Source organism: Leptonychotes weddellii, chromosome X (assembly GCF_054177405.1).
Source record: "Leptonychotes weddellii isolate Sample4059 chromosome X, ASM5417740v2, whole genome shotgun sequence".
Classification (NCBI taxonomy): Eukaryota; Metazoa; Chordata; class Mammalia; order Carnivora; family Phocidae; genus Leptonychotes; species Leptonychotes weddellii.
In genome coordinates, this window is record NC_138385.1 from 83,117,673 (window position 1) to 83,133,309 (window position 15,637).

General features: G+C 44.0%; 1 protein-coding gene across 1 annotated transcript in view; it reads left to right on the plus strand.

Moving 5' to 3' along the window:
• DMD (dystrophin) overlaps positions 1 to 9,417 on the plus strand; it is a 1,845,074-nt gene extending 1,835,657 nt beyond the window's left edge. Inside the window, exons 72-73 of the mRNA XM_081807964.1 lie at positions 2,490 to 2,521; positions 7,181 to 9,417. Of these exons, the coding sequence (XP_081664090.1) occupies positions 2,490 to 2,521; positions 7,181 to 7,192 (44 nt within the window). The 3' untranslated portion in view covers positions 7,193 to 9,417. The remainder of the gene's footprint in view (positions 1 to 2,489; positions 2,522 to 7,180) is intronic.
• Positions 9,418 to 15,637: the final 6,220 nt, after the last annotated feature.

Below are 15,637 nucleotides of genomic sequence, written 5' to 3' on the forward strand. Positions count from 1 at the left end.
AGATGGACACCCTAAGTGAAGGTCGAAGGAAACTCATTTCCAAAGAATGTATTCATGAAATAAAACTTAACTGGCACTTGAAGCTTCTTTTACTGGTAAAGAATGTTTTTAAGTGGCGCAACCAAAATAGCCTCTGTTTTGTCAGTGTAGAAACTAGTCCGCTACAGTAGAAAATATTATTTAACGTTCTTTAAACAAAAAGCAGAACTTCCTTTGGTACTGTGGTAGTGAGCTCATCGGAACCCAAGTGATGACGGCGGATTTTGAAAGAGATCAGGATTAGCGTAGCTCTGGAAGGCCCACTGTAAGTGAAACATGGCTTCTGAAGAAGTACCGGAAACAAAACCCAAGTCATTTGCTGCATATTTGGCAGTGGCCAGTGGATACTGAGTTCAGAATACGGCTTGGTGTAGAATAAAGACATGTAACCTTTATCACTCAGGGAACCACTAATTACATTCTGAAACTAAATCATACTGCTTTCTAACAACACTCCTTCCTGAAGCTCTTAAGTTTTAAAAATAGACCTAAGTGTAAGCCAGAACAAGTTACCAGCCCTTGGCATGCAACTTAAAGGGTAACAGGCAAGGCCAAGTTGCTGCAAACACCAAAGGACTCTTGACCATGGTCTAGTGGCTACCTGACTAATTCAATTCAACCAGCATTCATCAGCTTCCCATAATATCGAGGTACAGAAGTTTTGGGGATACAGAGGATGGGTAAGCGATATATGGGCCCCGGCCTCAAGGACCTCACAGTCTTGTAGGGGAAGGTAATGAATTTTATGAGACAGTATAACCACGAAATAACAAAGATGAAAAAAGGACTTGATAAAGGAGTGGAAAGGAATGGATGAGTAATTCATGCTGGGATTCATCTGAGCTATTAAGAATGAACTAATGTTCTCCTCCCTCCCCTTTTTCCTTTCATCTGGTATGGGCCTACCACCGGCAACACCCACAACTGAGGAACCAGTACCCCTTTTTCTCTCTTTCCCCTGGTTTGAGGAACATCATGAATATCTTGACCATGCTTATATGATCAAGCATGCAGTTTTTATACTTTTTAAAAAGAGATTTATTTCAGAGAGAGTGTAGGGGGGTGGGCAGAGGGAGAGGGGAGAGAGAATCCCAAGCAGACTCCATGCTGCACGCAGAGCCCAACGCGGAACTCGATCCCGAGACCCTGAGATCATGACCTGAGCCAAAACCAAGTGTCAGACACTCAACCAATTGAGCCCCCCAGGTGCCCCTGCAGTTTTTATACTTCTAAGAAATCTCTGACTCACTTGGGAAAATTCGGAAGGAAGGAAAAGAGGGAGGGAGGGAGGGAGGGAGGGAGAGTCCTACTTAGAAAACCTTTCAATGTATCCTACAAGTTTTAGACCCTGAACTTGAGTTGTGAAAGATTTCTTTTGGAATAGTAGGGCCATACTTCTTTGGTCTGGACGGGTAGTCCTCGCATTGTTCCAGGGTGCTTTAGTCCTTGCAGCCGCTGAGCATGGGGGGCTCTGGGGGGGGGCGGGTCAGGAGATGCTGTACAGGGTCTCCCACAGCTCTCTTTTTATCTGCTCAAGTCAGAGTCTGAAAACCAGTATTTCACTTGAAGGCCCTGGTGATGAGAGGAAATTGCAAGCCCCAGACATGCTAGGTATGGTCAGAGGTCCCTAGTGTTCTGTCCAATTATAAATACTACCATAGAAAACTTGACCAGAACCTGCTTTTCAAAAATAAATAAACGCATACAGTCGGAGGATTCTCTAAAATAAACAAGGCCGGTGGGTCTTTAGCCATCAACTCTCAAGGTTCCTGGTATCTGTTGAATTATGAGAAGGAAGTTGAGGGTTCGTTCCTGGATCTGTCTCTGTGGCTTGCCCCTTAGTGGGACTCATCTCCTTCCTCCCTTTTTTTTTCTATTTTCTCAAATGCCCCCAATCTCATCCTGGGCATGCTCAGCTTCTACCAGATAGAAGGAGTTCTCCCAAGGGGGTGGAGTCCCGCCTCTGTGGCGTTTCGCCTTGTATTTGGGGTGCAGACTTTTGGCACACACATCCATTCCCGTTTATGTTTCGGTGTATTGTCAAGTTGAGAGTGAAGAGATTGAGATTTTTGGACATTAAGCTTGAGGTTCTGAAGTTGTCCTTGAAAAACAATGCTCAATTTGTCAGATTCCTCCGCTGTACCAGCTTTCATCCAGTTGAACACATGAACTCTATGGATTCTGTAAGTTATGTCTCCTGGATCATGTTACCTGTTTTATACTGATTTTAAGTGTATGTAAAGGTTATTTGACTGGATGTGTCCTTCGGGTTTTTTTGTTTGTTTGTTTCTGGTGGTTGTTGTTGTTGTTCTTTTTTTCCAGAAGGGAATAAATGAATTGTCATCTCAACCTTTGTTTGGTAAAAGCAGCAAAATTGGTATGAAACTGTATATTTATGCATTTTTTTTCCTTTCTGATATCTCTGCCTCTTCCTCTCTCCATTATTAAAGGAAGAAATACCCCTGGGAAGCCAATGAGAGAGGTTAGTGAGACTCAGGCTCACAGCCACGGCTTCTGTGTGTCTCATCGCGCTTTCTGTGTTTGGCGTTTGTGTAAGAATTGTGTGTGTGCACGCGCATGTATGTACTACATGTGTCATCATGTCAGGATGGTAGTCACCTCTCCACTTGCAGCTCATGAGGAACATTCTTCAAATGTTCATTGCCATTGTCATCACCATGACGACAGGACCAGGGGTTGGGGGAGCAGGAATCTCTATAAAATGGCAACCCTTGGTAGTCCCTAGGTCGTTAGCGTGCCGTTCATCATCTGTTGCCATTTGTAACGCAAACAAAACCCTCAATGTAAATTTAGCCTCGAACAGAACTGAGGAGTCCTCAAGTTTCTGTGTACTTTCAGGACCCTAGCATTTTTCTGCCAGTGCCCTGGGCTTTTTTATTCTTCTGGAATGACTTCATTTTGTTATTTTCTTTTTTCCTCATTCCTACACTCCTTTCCCACTCCAGCTAACATTTTTTTTTTTTTTGAGCACTTACTGTGCCAAGCACGGTTGTAAGCACTTGCCATCTTTTTCATGAGGTAATCTTCATGCCAAGCCTATGAGGTAGGTACTCTTATTAACCCGATTTTACAAACAGGGAAACTGAGTCAGTGAGAGAGTAAGCAGTGTGTTCAAGGTGACAGAGCCAGAATTTGAATCCAGGCAGTCAGGGTCCAGAGCCACACTCTTCTGCTGAATTGCCACCTGAGAAAATGGTGTCCAAAAGGCTCGCATCACGTCAGCTAGCCCTTTAGAGAAGCGCTCTGTTCTTGCTTGGCCTTTGGAAACCCGGATAGAACATAACAAGTCAGGGATAAAAATTGAATGTTGGAGTCCTGAGGGTGTTTTTAAGTGCCTATTTATGGGATAAAAGGGGGGAGGGTGCGGTATTATCACTGAATGTGGTGTGAGGTTTTTTAGGGAAAGCTGCTGCGTACTTTTATCAGAAAGAGCGTCTGAACGTTCAGTTACCTCATCAAAGGACTAGTAGATGACAGAGTGTTGAGTGACAGCCCGAGGGAAACCAGCTTGTCCTTACCAGGAGTTTAGCGTGAAGGATGGGAGAAGGAAAGCTCTTCCATGGGGGGCCGTAACATCTACTAACCTGGGAGACGGGTTGGACGGGGAGGGAGTGCTGACATGAAAAGATTCTAGATCCTTAGCAACAGGCTAGACGAGGGTAGTGTTGGATTCATTTGAACATAAGGAGTCATACCGGAAGTCTGCCAACACCAGGCCAGGCGAGTGTAATGACTTTAATGATCCTTCAGTGTGCCTGCACCAGTGCTGTCTTCCAAGGCTTGGGACACTGGGGTCCTGGGGATGGGGGAGGGGTAGGCTGGGAGGAAAAACACAGGAAACCTGAATTGGTGAAGCAGTGAATGCTCCTGACGGTTTGCCTGGCTCACGCACTTCTTACGTGAGGCTTCTTGGGTTCATTCTTATGGTAAGTGCCCCTTACAGTTTCTCTTGCCGTCTTATAAAAAGCCGCACCTTAATTGTGACCGCCCCGAACAGGTTTCTCTCATGCACAAATTTTAGAAAAGGCCCGCCCGTGTATCATTCAAGTCACAGAGGCCGTCAGAAACTTTATTACCTGAGCCATATTACAGTCCAGCTACATTTCCAGAAAACCCGAGAATCAAAGTGATTTTTTGGGGGTTACAAAAATTACCTCAAAGGTACAGTGGATCAGATAGTTTTTCAAAGATTAAATTATAGAGAAGAGAAACACAAATTTCACTGCACTACTCCAGCTTTGCTGTGGCCAAGTGAATGCTAACCATTTATTTGGGAACTGTACTTTAAAAAAAAAACAAAAAAAAATAGAGTGCCAGATTGCTATTTGAGGTCTTGGGTCTCACCAAGAAAGTCTCCATTCCAATCACTGCGGAAAACAAGTCCCTCAGGAGGCGGTGGCCTGGGAGACTAAACGTGTTGCAGTTCGCGCCAACTTGGAAAAACAAAGCACTGCCCTAATGTTCAGTGCATGGCGCCTTTGCGCTCAACAATCCTCGCTTAAGAATGGATTAAACTAATACTTTCTGTGGACGCATTTTTATGCTGATTTGGGCCAGAAGCCGACTGCCGACGCCCACAGTCCAGCCTGCTTCTTGGTGCCTGTCACGGTCATAGTATGAGATTTTAATTTGGGGCTTCACAAAAATCTGTCAGGTAAAATTAATGACCTCACTAATGTTCTGCCTCACACACATGGATCACAGAACCAGGATACAAATCTGTTTTCTGTGTCCATATCACACTGCAGTTTTAGGCCTCCAGTGGATTGAGTTATGATTCTTTGGGGCAGTATTTTGTCAAAGAGAGAGAATTTTTTTTCCTGGGCTCTAATGCAAACCTCCATGAAAAACATTGCCATCATTATTCTGGTGAAACAGGTATTTGTGAATAAAGTAACCAAAGGCATACTAAAGATGTGGTGAGGGGACTCTGAAGGTTCTTCTTTTTTCTAGCACAGGGAGAGCCTGAGGTCATTTGTGAACATTTAAAACGGTCCAGACAGGTGAAAGGCCACCTCACCTTTTGTGGGAGGGTGTGGGGTGTATTAAGAATAATCAACCTTTCTTTTACCTAGTCACTTTTTAAATAGCAGATACCCCTAGAAATGATGCCTCTGGAGAGTCTCAAGAATTTTCCTTCTGGGTAGTAACACCATTTCAAGGAGTAGAAGCACCGCTTGGCTCTGTGATCTACAACTGCATTTACTTGTGAACTGCATTCCACATTCCCTAGCACACAGGTTTAAATAGGTACTTTTTATGATTATCATCAATAAGCCAATGGGAAAAATGAGTTCTTCCCTGTTCGGTTTAGGTCTTGTAATACATTCTCTACCTCTCTGGTAGATTCCACTATAGCTAGATGTGGGTGATGAGAAATAATGTGAATTCTATTCAGGTATCAGGTTGTCAGCGTCTTGGGTTTTGTTTGTACTGGCTTCATTAATTGCTGCTAAGACAGCAAGTCATTAAAAATTTGCAGGTCGTCCACTCGTTTCCAGTTACGCACGAATAATTGGGTAGATCTCCCAGGGTTTGCTGGGCCGTCCAAAACAGATACAGAGGAAGCCCTGGAGCCTGGGGGCATCAGGTATAATATGGTGCTCTAAGGAGCAGCAAAGAACCTACTGGGTCCTCCGGTGGTTTCTATGGTTTAGAAAAGCCAAAGACGATTTCAGTTCTTCGCTGAGGGCTGCCACGCTCCCGGCCCACTCTAGGAGTAGAACAGCTGCTTTGTTCAGGTTTTTGTCTTTGCCATCTCAACCAAAATCCCACGTGATTTTTTAAAACCTAACTAGTTCTCACTGAAACTCTTTGCGCTGATAAAGCTCAACAAGATTTACAAACGTGATCACCTTCGTGTAAATGGCCAAAGGGTGTGAAACTTTTAGTCTTAACTTGATCTGATGCCATCACTGGATAAGTGCCTGCCTCTGAATCCTCTTCACACCCTCTCTCTCATGTACTGAAAAACGGTATGGCTCTTGAAGTAAATACTAGAACAGAATTCCTGCCCTAGTCTATCTTTAATTTTTACAGGGATTTTAACAATTACGAGAATCCGTAAAGTTGATACATGGCAAGGTAGTAATAGCCTCGTAAAGCATTTCTAGTTCCAGGGGCAGTACTCCAAGAGCAGGGAATGATTTAGTAATGTCCAAGAATTAAAATTAGCCATATAAAAAGATGGGACATATAGGAAAAGACAAGTCATAAAGTAGGTTTCAAATTATCTTCCCCTAGATCTGAACTCTGCCACAGAGTAGCAGGGACATGGCCCTGCTTTTGGGCTCCATGCTGGGGGATCAATGTTAGGTCATGTCACATTATTATTAAAAGCCTCTTCGGATAGTTTGCCCCCATTTAGGAGGAGAACAAAAATGGATTCACCGGATACCCAAATCCATGCTGTGCATTTAGGTCATATTGTAATTGGGCTCTGGAGTCATTTAGAATGAAGAGTGATTTTTCTGAGGCAGCTTCCAAATTCCAATGTTAATATACAAAAAGGTCGATTCAAGAGTTTGTTTTTTCAACTCAAGTAAAAGCAGAGAGAAAACAGTCTCCTGCACCGTAGCCTTAAACGTGAGCCGGCGGCTTGAAAGAGCACAGAAGTGAAGATCCCGTGTCGTGGTCATGGTGGCAGTGATGAGAATGGTGATGACGATACATGGGGCTAGGTCTGGGGAGAGGGACTGATGATACTGAGATTCGAGTCCAAGGGCACAGTAAGTCATCTCCCACGACAAGGCGGGGAAGGTCCATCCCATCAGGAAATAGTCCTGTTGCGACGGGCACCTTGTGCTGCTCCGTGGAAGGCTCCGGCTAGAGGCTTCCATTGGGAAGATGAGTGCGCTCTCAGACACTTCCCCACTGAAATGACCACAGTAGCAGCCTGACCCGGTAGTAAGCTGATACTAACAACGTGGAATGGCTTCATTAACAAGGCTTTGCTTCTTCCTGGAAACGGGGAAAAAAATCAAATCCTGTTGTGTAGACCCTCGGTGCAGCTTCTGTGTTGTCTTCACCTAGAAGTGGGGAAGGATCTCCCAAACGGCGAAGAGTCAGGCTGATGCGATCTGCACCTAGTGTCACGTCTCTCTTTCTCTCTGTTTTCCAGGACACAATGTAGGAAGCCTCTTCCACTTGGCAGATGATTTGGGCAGAGCGATGGAGTCCTTAGTTTCAGTCATGACAGATGAAGAAGGGGCAGAATAAATGTTTTACAACTCCTGATTCCCGCATGGTTTTTATAATATTCATACAACAAAGAGGATTAGACAGTAAGAGTTTACAAGAAAAAAAAATCTATATTTTTGTGAAGGGTAGTGGTACTATACTGTAGATTTCAGTAGTTTCTAAGTCTGTTATTGTTTTGTTAACAATGGCAGGTTTTACACGTCTATGCAATTGTACAAAAAAGTTATAAGAAAACTACATGTAAAATCTTGATAGCTAAATAACTTGCCATTTCTTTATATGGAACGCATTTTGGGTTGTTTAAAAATTTATAACAGTTATAAAGAAAGATTGTAAACTAAAGTGTGCTTTATAAAAAAAAAGTTGTTTATAAAAACCCCTAAAAACAGACACACACACACACACACACACCCACACACACACACACACCCACACCCACACACAAACTTTGAGGCAGCGCATTGTTTTGCATTGTTTTAGCGTGATATCCATGTGAAATTCCTGGTTTTTTCTTTTCTGGCATAGTAAAGATAGGACTTCCTCTAACACCACCAAACAACTACATCACTTTGCTCTTTTCGGAATCAGTGACTGAGTGGGACTGGCTGTGGGTTTTCGCTTTATGCATCTATATGTCTAGAAGTATGTAAATACTGTAGGTATATAGATTAAATAGATCTGACTTTCTAGAGACCTTTTAAACGTCTTGTTCAAATGATCTGGCCACTTCCTAATGGAAAGAGATTGCTTCTGGTCAGCCAGGCTTACCTGCTTTGTTTAGAAGGAATTTTCCCTGGAGCCTGAAACCAGGAAGCAACTACCACACTAAGACACTGTCTGGGGCTCCAGATGTTTCTCATTTGGAACTTTCCACTGACAGCCGCGGTATTGAATTGTTGTGAAAGGGACACATGAATGAATACACAGGACTGACTGCGTCCAAGTAATCCTTCAGTTGATACATTCAGCTTCCCACGACCGGCAATGCCACCATCCCCATGTAATGATGCGTCAGTGGAAGTCACGCCACCAGAAGACATTTTTAACTCCCCAGACAGCAAAGAGGACTTCCTGGTAGGGCTGGAGGGCTGTGGATTTGCAGCCCATTCCCTGGGAGGGAGGGGGCCGCTCTTGAAGTAAAGGATTGGATGAACGTTCATAACCGTACATAGAGACCTTTGCAATTACAGTGAAATCACACTCTTCCCTCTCCTCACAGTGAAACAGCAGTGGGTATTTGAGGGGGTTTTGCTTTCTTGCTTCTTTTTTTTTTTTTTTTTAAGATATTTTTTCCCCATTGCAAGGAGTTTTTAAATGCCACAAGACTTCACTTCAAATAACTCTTGGGAAGAGGTGTAAGACAGCCTCAGCATGCCTCTTAAATATCCACCCAGAAGCCCATGAGCTTTGTTTCCCCACTTCCCATTTCTCTACAAGTAATTACACGCAGGTTGGTTTAAGGCAGAACACAGAGGGAGTCACATGTTCCAAAAGGTACGCCACACCCTTGCTGCTGGAGGAGGAAGGTTAGAGACACAAACAAACAAACATTGTGCAAAAAGAATAACCCAAGAGGACTAACCGGTAGGAGCAAGCTTTACTCTCGCATCTTAGCCTTTCATTTGTTTTTAATCGTCCATTCACTAGAAATCACCCTGTGACCCCATTATTTTGCAAATCTGTTACCTCTTAGGTCAAGTGTCATTAACTTTTGCACAGTGGGTTTTGTCTATTATTTTCTTAATGATAATTAACATCCACCCTGGCTTCTCATGCTATTTCTACCTCACTTTGGTTTTGGGGTGTTCCTAATAATCGTGCACACCTGATTTCACAGCTTCACTACTTGTCCATCATGTGAACATTTTTCTCCATTTTTCCCCCCATTGTCATTTCCAAAAGAAAACCCAAAGCTCTAAGGTAACAGAATGACATAAAGACTTGGTTTTAGTCTTGCATTTTTTTCCTTTATGTGACACTGGACTTTTTCTTTCCCCGCGGATTTTTTTTTTTTTTTTTTTAACCACGATTAAAAACAACGGGTTGTGTTACTTCCTACTAAGCAGTTTTAAGTTTCATTCTAAAAGCAGAGGTAAATAGAGTGCATAATTTTGTTTTAATCTTTTCATTTTATCTTTTAGACATTAGTTCTGGAATGAGTCTGTCAAAATATTTGAATAAAAACTGAGAGCTTTATTGCTACGTTTTAAGCATAATTTGGACATTATTTCGTGTTCTTTATAACCACCAAGTATTAAACCGTAAATCATAATGTAACTGAAGCATAAACATCACGTGGCATGTTCTGTCATTGTTTTCAGGTACTGGGTTCTTACTTGAGTATCATAATATATTGTGTTTTAACACCAACACTGTAACATTTACTAATTATTTTTTTAAACTTCAGTTTTACTGCATTTTCACAACATATCAGACTTCACCAAATATATGCCTTACTATTGTATTATATTACTGCTTTACTGTGTATCTCAATAAAGCACGCAGTTATGTTACAAAAAAAAGTGTCGAGTACAATACTTTGTTTTTAATTTTTAACTAGGTAATACATTCGTATGGTTGACGAGTGAAAAATCAAAAAAGCCAAGTGGTGAAAATACCCTAGTCCCACATCATGCACACGGGCCTGTGAGCAAATGTCAATTTCTTGTGTCTCCTTCCAAACGATCACGATCATGAAAACAGTTACAAACACACGTTCCTACTTTTGCCCTTTTATGACACCTGAGATAGATCGCTTTCCGTGCACCCAGCTCTATACCGTGCTTTTTTAAACTTAAGAATGGACTCAAGGGATCCAGCCATTCTTAATTATATCACAAGAAATGTTTCCATCTCGATATATAAAATGCTTTCCCATTCTTTTTTTTATAGCTGCATAATATTCCAGTGTAGGTTAATGGGATATCACTTAAGCTGTCCTCTTTGGTGGGACATGTGGGCTGTTTTCCGCCTTCTGTGACAAACAGTACTGCACATCTTTCATATTGGCTCACTTGCGCCAAAATCTTATCTGTGGGATCCTACAGGTGAGGTTTCTGGACCAAAAGTGGCAAGCGCATGGTGCTGGGGGAGATCATTTGGGTGCAGCAATAGTCACAGTGCTCATTTGGTTTCCTGTTTCAGTCCTCACAAGTAGATGAATTAACCAGTATGCAATTTACATTTGCTTCTCAAGAGAATTCATCACTTCTGTTACTCTTTACAGCACCAGATCTAAGGGGCAGTTGGAGCAATAGGAGTCTCACCTAAAAGGATACCTCAGAACTGGTTCTGGGGAGGATAGCCCTAACCACACAGAAGTCATGATCGGCACCAGAGGGAGATTCCCCGGGAGATCTCCTCGCCCCTGCCCTGCTCTGCTTCTGTCCTAACTGCAAAGGAGGAGCCATGTCAGCTCCCCTAAGGAGGGGTGATCTTTGCCTCTGACCACGATGCATGGACAGGAGTTCCCCCACAGTGTTCACACCCCGGGGGTCCAAAGAAATTGTGAAGTCCATTAGGTAAAGTCTATTCTAGTGATTCTGGGAATAAGAGGAGAGGGTCAAGCTCATTAAGAATGATAACTAAGTGATGGGGCGCCTGGGTGGCTCAGTCGTTAAGCGTCTGCCTTCGGCTCAGGTCATGATCCCAGGGTCCTGGGATCGAGCCCCGCATCGGGCTCCCTGCTCCGCGGGAAGCCTGTTTCTCCCTCTCCCCCTCCCCCTGCTTGTGATCCTGCTCTCACTGTGTCTCTCTCTGTCAAATAAATAAATAAAATCTTTAAAAAAAAGAATGATAACTAAGTGAGTATGGCATCTCTGCTAGGAATCACCTGCTCAGTTTCTGAAGGTGGGCTGATGACGCTGGCCCAAGTGACTACAGTCATGAACGATGGCCCCTGAAGTCCGCATACACCAAGACTACCTCTCACCATATTTCAATCCATCCTGGATCCCGCCCTGCCATTCCCCAAACCTGCCTTTGCCTGAAACACCCCGACTGGCTGTTCGGATGGCACGAAACTAGGTCACTGAGGAACCCAACACGTCACCATGTCCACCGCAACTGTGTGCGGAGGACTCTGAGGAGGGCGTTTCACTTTCCATTCCACGTTTGGCCCAGTTTGGAGGGGAGAGGATTATTTCAGTCAAAATGTGAAATGGATCAAGCTGGTGCGGCCTGTGCACCAGGAAGCAAAATGTGTGTTTAGGGGAAAGCACCCAGATGAAGGGACAGGTCCTGTGGAGCGGTGATGTGATTCCCGGAATTTGTAATACTCTGATGGCGGGATGAATACCAACATAAGCACTGGTACACACACAGACACTTTCCTTCAAATTCAGTGAAGCAAGGACACGAATCGAATTCTTTCCCACAGCAGCAGGACTACTAGAGTAGGAAGTTCTACTCTAGTAGACCAATACGTTCTCCGTCACTCCATGGACAGTAGAGTGCTGTGGTCTCACGGACTTGCTTGAAAATATGAGAGCAGCAACACATCAGACTTTCCATAATAAACAATATCGTGTGTGTGTGTGAGAGAGAGAGAGAGAGAGAAGTTTGGGGATGTTTGAGAGTGGCGCTTTTTTTTTTTAAGATTTTCTTTATTTGAGAGAGAGAGTAAGAGAGAGCACAAGAGTGGAGGGGAGGGACAAGCCGACTCCCCGCCGAGCAGGGAGCCCGACGCGGGGCTCGATCCCAGGACCACGACCTGAGCCGCAGGCAGACACTCAACTGGCTGAGCCACCCTCCGAGTGCCTTTCTTACACAGCAAAGATTATATATAGTAACATGAGGCTTAAATTCTATACCTACATACAGGTATGTGCATTTGTATTATTTTATATACACACAGCATCAAGTTTTAGCTCTTCTGTAACTAATTTGAGATCATTCAAGCTCACAGAAACATTGCGAGAATAGCGCAACGAACCCCTATCTGTGCTTTATCCAGATTCGACAACTGTTCGCATGTTGCACCATTTACTTTCTCCCTCCGTATAGTCTGTTTTCTTCCTGAACCGTCTTGAGAGTTAAGTTTCAGACATCATGCCCCTTTATGCTTAAATACTTCAGGTAAATTTTCTAAAAACTAGAACATTCTCTTGCGTAACCACATGACCATGATCAAAATAAAGAAACTTAACATTAAAGGTAACAGCTACACAGCCACATTCAAATGTTGTCACTGTGCAATGTCTTTCATAGTTATGTGTGTTTCCCTGATCTGGTCTAGGATCTAATTCACAAGCTCATGACACTTGGTCCTGTCTCTTTAACCTTCCTTCATCCGGAATGGTTTCTCTGCCTTTGTCTTCAAAGACCTTGACATGTTTTAAGAGTACAAGCCAGTGACTTTGTAGGATGTGCCTCCCTTTGGGTTTGTCTTAGGCGCCCTTCGTGATTAGATGCAGGGTATGTGTTTTTGGCAGGAAGGGGACACAAGCGACAGAGTGTCCTCAGCACGTCAGAGCAGGAGTCATGTTACAATGGTCTGTCCCATTCTTGGTGATGTTAACTTCAGCCTTGGGGAAGGTGGTACCTCCAGGTTTCTCCACTTGGTATACATTTTAAAACCTAGTTGTTCTTAAGCCTTTAGGTTCACCTGGAAAATCTTACTATTTTCCTAGGTATTACTGTAGATGATCTGTGTAAAATGGGCACGCTTTCAGAGAGTTCCAGTTAAGACGGCAACATGGGAGCCTCCTGAAGTCACCTCCTCCCACAGACACACTCAGTCTACACCTCCATACAGAACAAGTCCCTCTGTAAGAAACCCAGAAACTGGCTGAGTGACTCCTATACATATCGGGCAGATGACAAAATCGGGACAAGAGGCGGAGACACAATGTCACCATAAACCCCATCCCTGGCACAGTGACGCACAACCAGGAGCAAACTCACAACTCGCTTCTCCCTGAGGAGTGATGGGTTTGGACCCCACATCTGGCACCCCAACTTTTAAGGCTTCCTTGAGAGATATGGGACCCCTAAACTTCTAGCTTTGAGAGCCAAAGGGGCTTGTGTCCATGAGATCCACAAGCCTATGGTGAATGAGGAGACAAGTGATAAAGGGCTCGTGCAGATTCACCACGGCTAACCCCCTAGGGCACGACACAGAGGCAGCAGACCGAAAGGCCCAGTCTTTCTTTCAAAGAGGACTATTTGCTTCTATTAATAGCTGCGGCCCAAGGGGCAGGCTTCTAATTGAATATATACATAGTGACGGGCTGCAACGCTCCCCAGAGACCCCAGAGGACAGTGGATGCTATTTTTATGCTCTTCCTTGGCCTTGCTCCAGGTTGCCGGTCCCTGGAGCTTAGGCATATGTCTGGCACTCTGGTTTTGGAGGCTAGCATCCCGGGGATGCCCCTTCATCCTCTGGCTCTGCTAGCCAATTGGGCCTACATTCATGGGTGCCACAGGACTGTGACAGACAGAGAAACCCTTCTTAACCAGCTATCTTCCCAGGACACGGTACAGAGGCAGCATGCAGAAACACCCAGTCCTTCCTTAAAAGACACCTATTTGCTCTTAATGGCTGTGGCCTGAGAGACACACGTCAAGGGGCAGATCACGATACTCTGCAGAAACCAGAGGATGCTATCTTCGTCTCTCCCCCTGCTTCATTCCAGGACACTGGTGTCTCCCATAAAGGAGCTTCGGCACATGGCTGGCGTCCTGATTTGTGCAGCTACTCCCCGGAAATGCCCCTTGATCACCTGGCTCTGGTGGCCAGTGGGGCTTACATTCCTCAGGCCTATGGGACTTTAACAGAGAAACAGTTCTTCATCAGCTATCCACTCCCACCCCCCGGTACCGTGCAGAGGCAGTGGACAGAAACACCCACCCCACAGGCCTCCTCTGAAAGAGAGGGCCCAGCTTCCAATTAGCCGGCATCGAGGTGCTGACACTGACAGATCTCGGCACACCCTCAGCACTGGGAGCCACTAAGAACAGAGAATGCTGCTTCAGCAATGTCCACGATAGCCAAACTATGGAGAGAGCCCAGATGTCCATCGACTGACGAACGGATAAAGAAGAGGTAGCATATAAATATACAATGGAATAGTACTCAGCCATCAAAAAGAATAAAATCCTGCCATTTGCAACGATGTGGATGGAACTGGAGGGTATTATGCTAAGTGAAACAAGTCGGTCACTGAAAGACAAATGCCTTATGATTTCACTCCTATGTGGAATTTAAGGAACAAAACAGATGAACATATAAGGGAAGAGAAGGAAAAATAAAATAAGAGGAAAACAGAGAGGGAGGCAAACCATAAGAGAATCTTAACTCTAGGGAACTGAGGGTTGCTAGAGGGGAGGTGGGGGGGGGAATGGGGTAACTGGGTGACGGGCATTAAGGAGGGCGCTTGATGTAATGAGCACTGGGTATTATATAAGACTGATGAATCACTAAATTCTACCTCTAAAACTAATAATACACTATGTTAATTAATTGAATTTAAATAAAAAATTTTAAGAAAAGAATGCTGCTAGACAATCACAAAGGCTTGAGAGACAACCTAGAGCTGCATGGGGTTAAATGATAAGGTTCATCTCCTACACATACCACTCCTTCAAGACCAGGAGAAGTGGCTGTTTCATCTAATACATAAAAACAAATGCAGAGAGTCAAGGAAAAAGAAGAAGCGAGGAATATGCTCCAAATGAAAGAAGAAGATAAAACCTCAGAAAAACACCTTCAAGAAACAGGGATAAGTGATTTACCTGATACAAAGTTCAAAATAACAGTCATAGTATACTCCTCAAAGTGAGGAAGACAACAAATGAACAAAGTGAGGATTTCACCAAAGAGAAAATATATGAAAATACCAAAAAGAGGGGCACCTGGGTGGCTCAGTTGGTTAAGCGTTCAACTCTTGGTTGTGGCTCAGGTCATGATCTCAAAATTGTGAGATCGAGCCCTGCGTCTGGCTCCACACTTAGTGTGGAGTCTGCTTGAGGATTCTCTCTCCTTCCCCCTCTCCCCCTCCTGCTTGTGTGTGTGTGTGCGCGCGCACATGCACACGTGCACAAACACACTCTCTTGCTCTCAAATAAATAAATCTTTTTAAAAAATACCAGATAGAAATCATAGTGCTTAAGAATATAGTAAGTGAAAGGACACATTCAATAGTGGGGTTCAACAACAGGCTAGATGAGGTGTAAAAAGATCCCATGAACTTGACAACAGGGCAGTGGAATTCATCCAGAGGAGCAAGAAGGAAAAAACGAAAAAAAGTGAAGATAGCTTAACAGACTTATGGGACACCACCAAGCATTAGAGGGGTCCCAGAGAAGAGAAAGGGGCAAAAAAAAAAACTTATTTGAAGAAATAATGGCTGAAAACTACCCTAACTTTGGGAACAGA